The sequence below is a fragment of the Phaenicophaeus curvirostris genome, chromosome 19 (genome assembly GCF_032191515.1).
Source record: "Phaenicophaeus curvirostris isolate KB17595 chromosome 19, BPBGC_Pcur_1.0, whole genome shotgun sequence".
NCBI lineage: Eukaryota > Metazoa > Chordata > Aves > Cuculiformes > Cuculidae > Phaenicophaeus > Phaenicophaeus curvirostris.
The window spans coordinates 6,162,983-6,175,494 of record NC_091410.1 but is presented as its reverse complement, the minus strand read 5'-3'; the positions used below and the strand labels follow the sequence as shown (position 1 = coordinate 6,175,494).

At 49.4% G+C, this 12,512-nt stretch overlaps 1 protein-coding gene across 1 annotated transcript; it reads left to right on the top strand.

Moving 5' to 3' along the window:
* The first annotated feature begins 1,709 nt into the window (after nucleotides 1-1,709).
* Nucleotides 1,710-12,036, top strand: ST6GALNAC1 (ST6 N-acetylgalactosaminide alpha-2,6-sialyltransferase 1). Its single transcript, XM_069872337.1, has 9 exons — nucleotides 1,710-1,834; nucleotides 2,958-3,597; nucleotides 5,932-6,100; nucleotides 6,296-6,467; nucleotides 6,839-6,977; nucleotides 7,340-7,443; nucleotides 8,009-8,098; nucleotides 10,364-10,463; nucleotides 10,885-12,036. The coding sequence occupies exons 1-9, from the start codon at nucleotides 1,770-1,772 to the stop codon at nucleotides 11,053-11,055; spliced, it is 1,650 nt and encodes a 549-aa protein (XP_069728438.1). The 5' UTR covers nucleotides 1,710-1,769; the 3' UTR covers nucleotides 11,056-12,036.
* The last annotated feature ends 476 nt before the right edge of the window (nucleotides 12,037-12,512 follow it).

The following is a 12,512-nucleotide window of genomic DNA, read 5'->3' as shown; positions in this document are numbered from 1 at the left end:
ACTTGCACTTCTGATCTTCCTTAGATGACCACTTTGCTTTAACAAACCATGTTATGTACAACCAGAGCATAGTGTTGGAAGATCCACGGTCAAATACTTCTTTCTGCTGGATCGCTGGTTTCCAGAGTTTCTTTGTGTAGCTGTTTAAGAAAGCAGCTTTGGCTTTACTGCTGCTCCCTGTTTTCCTTTGGCATTGTGTGGTATTTGCGTTTCCTGGTGGCTCCCAGAAGGATTTCACTCAACACTAGTCCAGACAGCATTGCTAGACATGGAATTTGGTGGGATGCCTTCGAATTTTTTGGGAGATCAACATCTTATTACTGATAAAAATACTAGGAGACCAATGCCGTGTAGACATGATCAATATATGTATTATTTTTTCTATAAATGGTCAAGTAAATCCTGCAAGAATGAGTGTGGAGGGAACTGCAATTCAAACGTCTCCAATGTCATTGGAAGCACCATTCCTTGCCTGAGCACAGCAGATATCTGAGCCTTTCCAATACAAGCATGACTCGCCTATGTGTTGGTGCCCTGTGCAGTGTATAGGAAGCCCTGCTTCCCAGATCTCCCCATCAGCCCTCCTGTGGTCCCGGCTCTCCCGATGAGCTCATCTGACTCATCTTGGTGGGGTTAGTTTTCAGCTGTTTCTCTCAGGAATGATGCTGGGAACAGGCTGGGAACTTCTGGAGGTGGCCTGAGCTTAGCTCAGCTCCAGTGACTTGAGACCACACCGCAAGCTGCCGATTTGGAGAGGTCGGAAGATGCACAAGGGAGGTGGGGAGAAGGAAAAGGTGTAGAGAAATACAGTGAGTTGTACTTGATCACAGAGCCCAGTGGCAGAGCTGGGGCAAAAACTGGTTTCCCATGCCCAGCTGCTTGAAGTAATTTCATTCTGCCATAGTTTCAGATAATGGAAATGTCCCTGGTTTTGCGACTGAAGTATAACACAACTAGGCACGAGCTGCATGTGGCTATCTGTGTGTCAGTTCTATTTCTGTACCTTTGTATGAATGTAAAATACACAAAGCAGCATTTTCATGGCTTTATCCTCTATTTGTCCTGGGGCTTTGTAAATGGAGAGGAAAATGACAGTAAAAATCACTGAGCTTCTCTAGTTGTTTGCCAGCTGGACTCTAGAGCCTGCAATTTGATGAGCTGCTTTGGCCGTGTGTCTGGATTTAAAATGCTGGTCAGGAGGGCAGAGTCCTGTGCAAGAACAAGTGCTTGGCCGTGTGGTTTTGACTGCAGGGAGCAAGGTTTTGGATGTGAAGGGCCCTTGGTTTTGTCTCTGTCTGTTTGGCACAGTATTTGAAATTAAAGTTTAATAGAGCTGGGGTGGAATCTGTGCCCTGAGAGACAGCAAATACGGAAAGTCGGGGAGGGGGGTGCTTTGTCAAGCTGCCCTGTTTCATTCATTCTCTGCTCTTTAATTTTAAGTTTTTAAACATCATCTTAAAAATGCAACAGAAAATCACCCAGGGATTTAATATGTCCCTGAACTACCTTACCAAGTTTCTCTTATTTAGAGTGTATGTATAAAATCTTTCCTCTTATTAAGCAGTAAACAGTAACACAAGTTTCTACATGAAGCACTGTGATAGAAAGCAGCTGCTGCAGACTTGCTTGAAACTGGCTAATGATTATGAGAGGCAGAGGAGGAGCTGATAGGGCATTTACTATGACCTCTTTTACCTTTGATAGGTTATCTGGTACAAAATGATTTTTAAAAGCCTCCTTAGTTGATAATTTCCTGATCAGGTTAATGAATGCTGTACTGCTCTGAGGCTTCAGCAGCAATTGAACTGTTACCTACAGCCTGCTGTCTCCAGAGGTACTTTTTTTCCCCATTTATCACCTTGGAAGCAGTCCACAGCTCTCCAGAACAAATGCATCATGCAAAGAGCAAATTTGAGTGTGAATCAGCCTGTTGCAACTATACCGGTTTCTTCTGAAAAGCGTTGATGTACGTAGAAGCTCAGCTGCAGGAGTTTTTCACCTTCCTTTTTCCTGTTCCACCCTAGAGCTGTGGGCAGATAGGAATGAATGTTTAGCACAAAAATCCACCACTTCTGGTCTGATTTTATTTGCTGGGTTTCAGCCCAGTCTTGTTGCAGGTGGCTTTTCTGCTGCTGGCAGCTGCATCCTCCTGTGATATCCCCATACCTGCCTGTGCCTCTGAATCAAGAAGCAGAGCAGCTGCTATAGTAGAAGTGATTGCTGGAAATGCAAAAATTTTACATTTTTAAGCTTCAGAGTCTATTTTAACAGCTTCAGAGTACCTGTCTTAAGAGGTGTACCTGGTGAGTGCTGTGTGATGCCATTGCACTAGCTGGTTAAGTGGGAGGAGGAGAGGAAAAGCTGCCTTGTGGCCCCAAACGTGCCCAAGGAGTGATGTATGGTAAAGGAGTGAGTTTCACTTATTATTAGACTTCCCTTACTGAATTCTGGAAGAACTTCATGCTCTGTTGCTGAAGCATTTGGCTCTGCTGGCAAAGAAGTGAGCCAGATGGCTGCCTTCATGGTGTGTGCCACGTCCTGAGCTCAGGACCTCCAAACCAGTCCTGCAGTGTTCTGGGGACACTGCCAGGGGACCTGCCCAGTGCCAGGCAAAGCTGTTCCATGCTGGTTTACACGCTGTCAATGTGGATGTTTCATGAACCAAGTGCTGGAGAGAAGCGTGTAGCCTCTGGGATTTGCTTAGTGGGGTGATAAGCAGCATTCAGGCCAGAGTGGTGTGGGAAGTTGAATAATGCTTTGGTGGCAGAGTTGAAAATGAAATTGAATTCACACAGCATCCTGCAGAAACTCAGTGGCAGGTGCCAAGGCGAGTCCTTTGCATGTGGCGGTCATACGTGTGGTTGCTCTGAAGCACAGACAAGAGCACTAGAAATGGGCTGGAAATTGTTAAGTGGAAGGTGTGTTAATGTATCCGCTTTTCCTGTTCTTGCATTCAGACCATTGAGCATCTTCCAACATGCAGCAGATGACACACTACAAGCGGACACCCAAGAGCAACTGGGTTCAAACTTTTCTGATCATGGGAACCCAAGGAGCTTTTTAAAGGTTACTTTGGAGAGAGACATCAAAAGGCTCAAACAAGATAGTGTTGAGAGGACACCAAGATGGGAAGGAAAGGAGGAGCAGAAGAAAACGGCAAAAGCAGTTGCCAAGGTAGAGACAGCCAAGGAGAATATGAATGTGAAAGCACACCTGGGGCTGGAAGGAATCAAGAACACAACAGTTAAAACAGCCCCCAGGGTGCAGGGAAACAAGGAGAAAACAACAGAGAGACCACCCCCAGGTGTGGAAAAAGCCAAGGAAGAGACAATAGTGAAACCACTTCCCAAGGTGGAGGGAGCCAAGGAGAAATCAGCAGTGAAACCATCCTCTGGGGTGAAGGGAGCTCATGGAAACAATATATCCAAAGACCAAACAAAGCCAAAAGAGCCTCCTGCATCAGTGAAAACTGCCAAACCTGTTCCTCAGGGTGGTGCAGTGACAAAAAAGAAGAAACTGAGGGCTGCTGACTTCAAGTCTGAGCCACGATGGGATTTTGAGGACAAGTACCTGCTGGACGACTCCTCTCCACCATCGGTAGGTGTGATGGTTGTTGTGTGTTCGCCAAGAATGATGTCTCCCTGTTGACCCCCTGTCTACCGTCCTCTGGGCATGTGTGCCCCTTGCAGTTGAAGATGCTCTCCAAACTGGTAGGTCAGTTCTCTGGGACATGCAGATGCTGCTGGAACCCAGGTGAGTGGAGGACGGGAGTGCCTGTTCTAGATCAGTGGTCTTAGATGAGCCCATTCTGCCTCTTTCGAGTCTCAGTGCTGCAGGATTCCACCATTGCCATGTCTCGTTTTGGTGGCATCGGGAGGAATGTAGGTGTTGCTCCAGGAGTCTCTCAGGGCTGTGGGCACCTTGTTGTTGTAGCCCCAGTGGAGCAGAAGCTGCTCTTGCAAAGTTTAACCGTGTTCCTCAACTTCAGGATTCCCTGGGAGACATGCAGAGAGCAGAGGTAGATGGACTGGGTCGATAAAAAAATCCTAGGATGAGTTTTATCATTTTGATGATTGTTTTTGAGTTCTCTTTTCCTCGTGGTATCTTAATGTTGTTCCCCAGTGCCCCTTTTGGCAGTGCAACCATTCTTTTGCTGACAGGTTTACTCTTCAGTGTGGCATTGAGCTGCTTGAGAGGAGTAGCTGGCTCCAAAGATCCCTCTGTTATCCAAAGACCTGTGTCTATTAAATGCAGAATTTGGCTGTTAAATGCTTGAGATCACGCGCTGGCCCAGCCTTACTGAGTCACAGCAGAAGGGTCTGGCAGATGATCCAGTCTGTGGTGCACAATGCGCATCCTTCTCCCAGAGCTCCCCATGATCTCAAGGCACCCAGAATACAAACGGGAGTGGGTGAATTAAGAGCGCACATGCCACATGAGACAGTGCCAAAGCCCTCCTGCCCAGTGTTACTGCCTGTGACACAGTGGGATTAGGTCACGAAGGCCCTGCTGGTTGACTGCCAGCTGCTCCCGTTTTATCTGATGAGCTGCAGAGCACACGGAGCCATCTCAGAAGCGCTGAGCAGGAGCTGGCAGAGAAGTGTGAAACAACAGCTCACAGCAGGAAGCTGAGAGCATCTTCAGATGCAATGGGCTGCAGAGTATCTGGGTGTGCAGAACAGCTGAGACAGTAGGGAAAACCCTGCCCTAGTGGGGAAAAGTGGAGCAAGGGCACACAAGAAAGTATTTGGTGAAGATATGGATCCAGATATTGCGTGTCAGGTCTCATTTCCAAACCTGATCTCTAATTCTGCAGAGAGAGAGAGTGACTGGAAGCACTCCCACCCCCTTCACTTGCTGATGATCAGCCTTTTCCATAGTTCCTGTGTTATCGACCCAGTCTAGCTGGGGAGGCGCAAGAAGTACCACATCTTGAACAGTGCAGAATACAGGTTGAGCATGAGGGGCACGTCCCTGTCTTTAGACATAAAGTGTGCTGCAAATGGAATGATGCCAACATGAAACCCTCCCCAGTGTCCTCATTGCATTCCTGTTGTGACAGTCAGAATGGTGACTGTCTCCTCAAGCTGTGACCGGGCTGTCATCCTCACCCACAGCAGAGCCCAGCGCAGCCATGGAGAACACAGCCAGGCTTTGGTGATGGCTGGGGCGTTGAGCTGAGCGTGCAGGTCTGCTTCATCTCTTGCTTTGTCCTTCAGCAGGTATTGCAGTAGGTACTCGAGGAAGGCATTGAAGAAAGTAGAACCCAAATAGACTCAGTGGAAAATCCAGCGCAGGGGAGTTGTTTGCTCTCCATCTGCACACACAGCCTAACTCTTGCCAGCTGCAATGAGGCTCCTCTTGTTAGAAAGGTTGAGCTGGCTTGGATTCCCTTCTCAGCCACATGCTTCTCTGTGATTAATCTATTGTGTTGAACAAGTTGTTTGCATGCTTTTTCTCATCTTTAAAGGAAGTGATAGCGGTGATCTGTTCTCGCATGTTCCTCAGAGTGTTTGCTCAATGTGCGCTCTGAGGCCAGGACCTTGCGAGAAGCATTGCCAACAGGGACTGCTGGCCTTGTTTGGTGTGTTCAGGTTAGACCTGTTAATTTGCCCTTAATTAATGAGGCCTAAAGCCAGTAGAACGTATGAGCGTTGCCGGTCTGTTGGTCTGAAGAGAGAAGTCTCAGAGACCTGGAGTCACTCCAGCTTCCTTGTAGGTGTCGTCCCACCAGCTAGTTATCGATGTAGAGCTGAAATTATGCCTCTTGCTTATGGTTGTGAGGACACTGAGGGGAGGGGATGATGCACCACTGGAGTTTCTGCGCTTCTTTCCAATACTTTCACATACAGGTGCACAAACACTGACACTCAGTCAGGTTTATCAGGTCCCTGCTAATCAGCCTTTATTATTTTCTTTTTGTTTTTCAAGACCTGCTCTGAATCAGTGAAGGCCAAAGCAACCAAGTCTGGCTGGCTGCGAGATCTTTTCCTGCCCAACATCGTGCTCTTCACAGACAAGAGATACTTCAATGGCAGTGAGTGGCAACGCCTGGAGCATTTTGCACCTCCGTATGGCTTCATGGAGCTGAATTATTCATGTGAGTCCCTCAGGGCATGTCAGGATGGGACCTCAAACTCCCAGCAGGAACATTATGCCAAGTAGCTGCAGGTCTGCAGCGTCTCCATGTCAAAAGAATTGGGCTAAGCTGATCTCATGGTGGGAACAGTGGTGGTTTCACTGTGTCCATCCTGACGGCTCTTGATGTTAACTCTCCACCCTGTTTGCTTCACAGTGGTGCAGGAGGTCATGTCCCTGCTGCCCCCAAATCGCCACCAGCAGCTGCTCCTGGCCAATAGCAACAGCAGCCAACCGACATGCATCAGCTGTGCCGTGGTGGGGAACGGAGGAATATTGAATAACTCTGGGATGGGCCAGGAGATTGACTCCCATGACTACGTCTTCCGGTAAGGCAGGCTTTCTTCTTAGAAGATACACAGCTAGCTTATTCTGTAGCAGGTAATTATGGCTGGATAACTTCATCTCTCCTAGTATTGCACTGACTCCCTAGAGCCAAAATGACTGATGGCAGGAGGAGATGAAAAAATAAAAAGAAATTGAGAAGTTCCTAAACACCTAGGATTCACAGATGAGCCTTAAAGAGCCATCTCTAAAGCAGGGGGAGGCAGCTCTCCTGCAGACCAAGAGGAGTAGCTCAAGTGAGCCTAATCTTCTCTTCCTCCAGACCAACACTGTGTTTTACTGTTATAAACTTGGATGTGAGGTTTTTCAATGGTCGCTTGCTAACTCTGCTTCTGTGTTTGATTTCTATGGCCAGAGTGAGCGGGGCTGTAATCAAAGGTTACGAAAAAGATGTGGGGACAAAAACCTCCTTTTATGGATTCACAGCCTTCTCCCTGGTGTCTTCTCTCCAGATCTTGGGACACAGAGGGTTCAGCAACATCCCACAGGGTAAAGTAAGTCGGGTCCATGATGTGTTCATGCACAGCTTTTACAGGGAAGTCTGTGGCCTTCAGTTCTGATCTCGCCATGCATGAGGAGCAAAGGGGCTGAGCACCATTGCTTTACCCTTATGACGGAGCCCGCGTTGGCTTGGCTCGGAGTGGTGTTTGCAGTGGCAAGCTGCGTCCTACCCCAGCCCTGTGACGTGTACAAGTAGCTGCACATCAGGTGTTTTCTTCATTCTGCTTCTGTGGGATAGTTAAATGCTGCAGACCAACGATATGTGTCTGAGAAACTCAGTGAGCCTGGATGCCTGCTTGCTTTTCATTTTTAAAGGATGCTTGGGTTGCTTCTTAACGTTCCCTTGTTTTCTTAGCACATCAGATACATTCACTTCCTGGAGGGAGCTAGAGACTACGAGTGGCTGAAGGCTCTTCTACTGAACAAGAACATCAGGAAAGGATTCTTGAACCACTATGGGTAAATGAAACTACCTATGCACCGTTTGGTTTGGAACTCTCTGCTGTGCCATCTTCCTCTCCACAGCGCTCAGCCCTGCTGAGGTGCAGGCCAGGGTAAAGCAAGGTTAAAGCCTCTCTTCTCTTGTAGATTTATCTGGAGAATTATCTTCTTTCCTCCCCAGCTCTGAGCACTGCTGTAACCAATAAACCTCCTTCCCAGAAGCAGCTGATTTCAGTAATGTGTGGCCAGAGCTTGGAGAAAGCTTTGTGGCCTTCTGGGGTGAACACATGATGTTATCTGGTCTGATGGCTTACTCGTGGATGAAGACCTGGTTTCACCAATTCATGTCTATACACACACGTGCTTTTGATATTCCTGTCTCCTGCTGTTGTTTCTCCTTCCCGATCTCTTCCTCTGCAATGCACCTGGGTTATGGACGCTTTGTCACAATCTGGGAAACATTGCTGAATAATTTGACAGTATTTGTGATTCTTCTTTTCTCACCAAGTGCATCAGGGCTGATGCTTTTGAACTGTAATGAAATACAGGAGCTTGTCCTGAATCTTTTCATTCCTGTCCTTAGGCAGAGGCCCCGGGAGAGATTTGATGAAGACTTCACGATGGACAGATACCTGGTGGTTCACCCTGATTTCCTCAGATACATGAAAAACAGGTGATGGGGGTTATGTGCTTTACTAGGCTTAATATTTCTGGCCAGCCCCTTCTCTGTCTGTGTTTGTCTCTCTCCTCCCTGCTTGCTCCCTTGTAACTGCAGTTCAGCCACACCAGCAGACTGGGGGTAACTGCTGTCAGTGTGCAATCAGTTGGGATTCTTGGTGGTGCTGCAGTGGGATGTTAGTGGCATGTAGATGTCCAGCGTCTCTGAGCTGGAGAAGCAGCAGCCATCAGACAGTTTGACTTTCTGCATCCAGAAAAGGTCCTGGACAAATGGCAAGTTTATCTGTGGGAAGAGTGTTGCTGAAGTGATGCCAGTGACAAGTGGGGTTCCCCAGGGCTCAGTGCTGGGTCCAGCCCTGTTCAACGTCTTCATCAATGACCTGGATGAAGGCATCGAGTGCACCCTTAGCAAGTTTGCGGACGACACTAAGCTGGGTGGAAGTGTCGATCTGCTGGAGGGTAGAGAAGCTCTGCAAAGGGATCTGGACAGGCTGGACCGCTGGGCTGAGTCCAACGGCATGAGATTTAACAAGGCCAAATGCCAGGTCCTGCACTTGGGGCACAACAACCCTGTGCAGTGCTACAGACTAGGAGAAGTCTGGCTAGAAAGCTGCCTGGAGGAGAGGGACCTGGGGGTGTTGGTTGACAGCGACTGAACATGAGCCAGCAGTGGCCCAGGTGGCCAAGAAGGCCAATGGCATCTTGGCTTGGATCAGAAACGGCGTGACCAGCAGGGCCAGGGAGGTTCTTCTCCCTCTGTACTCGGCACTGGTGAGACCGCTCCTCGAATCCTGTGTTCAGTTCTGGGCCCCTCACCACAAGAAGGGTGTTGAGGCTCTGGAACGAGTCCAGAGAAGAGCAACAAAGCTGGTGAAGGGGCTGGAGAACAGGCCTTATGAGGAGCGGCTGAGAGAGCTGGGGTTGTTTAGCCTGGAGAAGAGGAGGCTGAGGGGTGACCTCATTGCTCTCTACAACTACCTGAAAGGAGGTTGTAGAGAGGAGGGTGCTGGGCTCTTCTCCCAAGTGACAGGGGACAGGACAAGAGGGAATGGCCTCAAGCTCCACCAGGGGAGGTTTAGGCTGGACATTAGGAAAAAATTCTTTACAGAAAGGGTCATTGGGCACTGGAACAGGCTGTCCAGGGAAGTGGTTGAGTCCCCTCAGGGAAGGGGACTCAACCACTTCCCTGGAGGTGTTTAAGGCACGGGTGGACAAGGTGCTGAGGGATATGGTTTAGTGTTTGATAGGAACGGTTGGACTCAATGATCAGGTGGGTCTCTTCCAACCTGGTTATTCTGTGATTCTGTGAAGTGCCAGAACAGTTGATCTAGTTCAGGACTGACCTTTCATGTTCCCCATTGCTTAGCCCCTTGGAGGAAGGCTCTGTAACAGCCCTTCTCTCCTGAGATCCCTTATTGATGTAGGAGGTTGTGCCTTCAAACACAATGATAGGCACTTCTTTGGTATCCCCTTTGCCTGGCACGGCTGCTCTTCTTTGCCTCGCTAATCCTTTTCACCAGCCTGCTGATCACTGTTGCTGTCAGATCTGCAAATCGTGGGCCACACGTGAGCAAGAGATGTTGGAAGAGCTACTGTTGTGCCCTGCTTTGGCTGTGTTTAGCCTTTGATCTCCTTGGGAGCTGAGTTCTGCTTTCTCTGAGAGAAGGCAAATGCAATGCCAGATGAGTTGCGTGGCCCTGCTCGTTCTACTCTCTCCCCTCTGACCCGGATCTTCTCCAAGAATGCTCTTTTTTCCAGGTGTGGACTCCTGCCTTCCTAACAGCTTCTAGCATAAAGCACTGCAGTTCCTAGTGGGTTTTGTGACCCTCTTTTGCACTTTTTCAATGTCTCGTTTCACTCCTAAATGTGGGTGGGGAGCAGGATATACCAGGGACCTTCAAAGCCACTTCTGCACTGCAAGGCAAAGGGCAGATTAAAGAGTGGGCTTGAACACAGTCCATCCTTTAATCCACCCACTCTTTATCCCCACTGCCTCAAGACCTACCACTTCCATAGGGGCAGAGCTGGGCTTAGGGTTCACTGCAGGTGACGGAGCATTCTGGGCTGGCCTTGCCCTTTACTGAGCACGCAGCGGTACCGCCCACGTGGGCACATCGGTGGCTTGTCTGAAATGCCTCATGTGGCCACGAACTGCTGCAAGGAGGGAAGATGCCACACAGGCCACTGGGGGGACACGGTGTGCCCAGCTTGAACCACCACACCCAGTAACTGCTCTGTGCTTCCTTCTCTCCTCTTGCAGGTTTTTGAAATCTAAAAGTCTGGAAAAGCCCTACTGGCGCCTGTACAGACCCACCACAGGGGCCTTCCTGCTGCTGACTGCCCTCCATCTCTGTGACCGGGTAAGGGAACGATGATTTTTGCACACAGCACTGTCTGGAAGGAGGGATAGGATGACAGGGCAGAGCAGGGCTGGCTCCAACCCTGCCTACCATCTGCCTTGAGGGTACATTATTTCTTGTCAGCTATGGAGGAGCAGACGGAAGGCAAGAGGAACAGCCCCAGAGTAGTTCACACAGAGATTGTGAAGCCTGCTGTGGCCTGAACTGTCCTGCCTCCCAGGGAGAGAGTGAGAGGCGAGCACGCTCTCTGGAGCCCGTTTTCACAGTCTGGTCCTTCTGGGCCTACATGCAGGGTCACTTGGAGGACCCACTGACTAGCATCCCTGTCCTGTGCTCCCTCCCTGCTTTTGGAACTGTGTCCTTTCACTTAGTGCTCTCCATCCTTGGTTCCTCTCCCCAGTGAGCTCTCTGTCTTTCCCAGGTGAGCGCCTATGGCTACATCACGGAGGGTCACCAGAAGTACTCGGATCACTACTATGACAAGGTCTGGAAACGTCTGATTTTCTACACTAACCATGACTTCAACTTGGAGAAGGAAGTATGGAAAAAGCTTCACGATGAGAATATCATGAAGCTTTACCAGGGATCTTGATTGTGTGATAGGGGCCATTACCTGAGAAATCTCAACACCACCTCACTGGGAATGGAAGAGAACCACTATAGCCAAGGTTAGGTCTGGAATTCCAGGCACATTTCATACCCACAAAGGTATTTTCCTCCTTCAGCACCTCTGTTCTCTCACAATGTTTCTACAAAAGTGCAAATGATACAGACCAGGAGAAGAATAGCAAGAAAACGTAGCATGCTGGCAAAGAGCTCCCATCTGACTTTGCTACAAGTCTGTTGCTGATGGCTGTAGGCACTGGTATTGGGAGAGAGAATCCAGGATGGATCTGGGTTCCTTACGGTCCGCTGTCCTGCATCTTCACCCAGGTTTTCTCTCTTTACAAGGAGGTGCTCCTCAGGCTGGAGCTACTTCTATTCTGGGTGGATCCTCTACATTAGTGGTGCCCATCTTGGAGCTGGGTGTCTTGTCTAAGCCAGCTCCCTCTTCAGTCAGTGAATGGGGGTGGTCACACAGATTCTGTTTCAGATTGACTTAATTCCTTGAGGTGGTGTTCTTGCTCTACTCCCTCTAGATAAAAAGAATTGACTGGACGCTTCCAGGTGACTGATTTGAGAGAGAATGAGTCTCACTTCTGCTTCCCAGTGTGGCCTCATCGTGAGAACTCTGAAGGAGCAGAAACATCAGCTCAAGGGCGGGTAAACACTCTTTGTGGTGCAGTAGGCATGCTGGACTTGGTGCCTCTCACTCTGGGTCTGCCCTGGCTGCAGGACACGTGAACGTTGTGTTTTGGTCCTGGTGTGCCAAGTCCTTGCTTAGCTGTGCTTTGGCACACTTGGCTCCCAGCTGTGCCAGGAGCGCCGTGTTTGCCCTCTTGCCAGAGAAGGTGGAAGCTCTCCAAGTCCAGGGGTGGATGCCCTCCATCCTTGAAGTGAGAGGGACCTGGTTGCAGCCAGCGAGTCTGCAGCATATTTGCCTTCTGGAAGGGGTTTTGCGAACCAAATAAATGACACTGCTTTGCCAAGCTGATTTTTCATTGCAGCCCTGTGGGATGTGGTTATTTAGCGTGCGTCCAAAGCAGTTGCTTACAGGCTGAGATAGTGGATGATGCCGCCAGGAAAGGGCAGGATGGAGTGTTAATGAGAATGCCTCCAGCTGCAGGTGCTCTGCAGCTTGTGTGGACGTACCTGAACATCCTTAACTTGTTCACCTTGCTGTCGTGGGACAGGGTTCAGAGCTGGCCAAGCACCTCCCTGAGGAAGTTGGTAAACACCTGGTGAGTTTGTCCTTGTCCTGACAACTGCTCTCCAGATCTATCAGGTGCTGGAGACAAATAGATGAAGGGCTGGATGTTTCCCTCATGACACATGCAGGCAAAAAGCCACTTCCAGTGCCCAGGCAGGTCCAGTGCCTCTCTGCAGTTTCATCAGGCTCTGGATCAGGGCCCAGCTGCACACTGGCTGGTCCCTATGGACCTGCTGTGG

Bases quoted from the DNA above. Each gene is read 5' to 3' on its own strand.
- ST6GALNAC1 (XM_069872337.1), top strand. From the start codon at position 1,770: ATGCTGTACTGCTCTGAGGCTTCAGCAGCAATTGAACTGTTACCTACA. The intron at 6,468-6,838 runs GTAAGGCAGGCT...TTCTATGGCCAG, and splicing joins TCCCATGACTACGTCTTCCG to AGTGAGCGGGGCTGTAATCA. The intron at 7,444-8,008 runs GTAAATGAAACT...TCCTGTCCTTAG, and splicing joins GGATTCTTGAACCACTATGG to GCAGAGGCCCCGGGAGAGAT.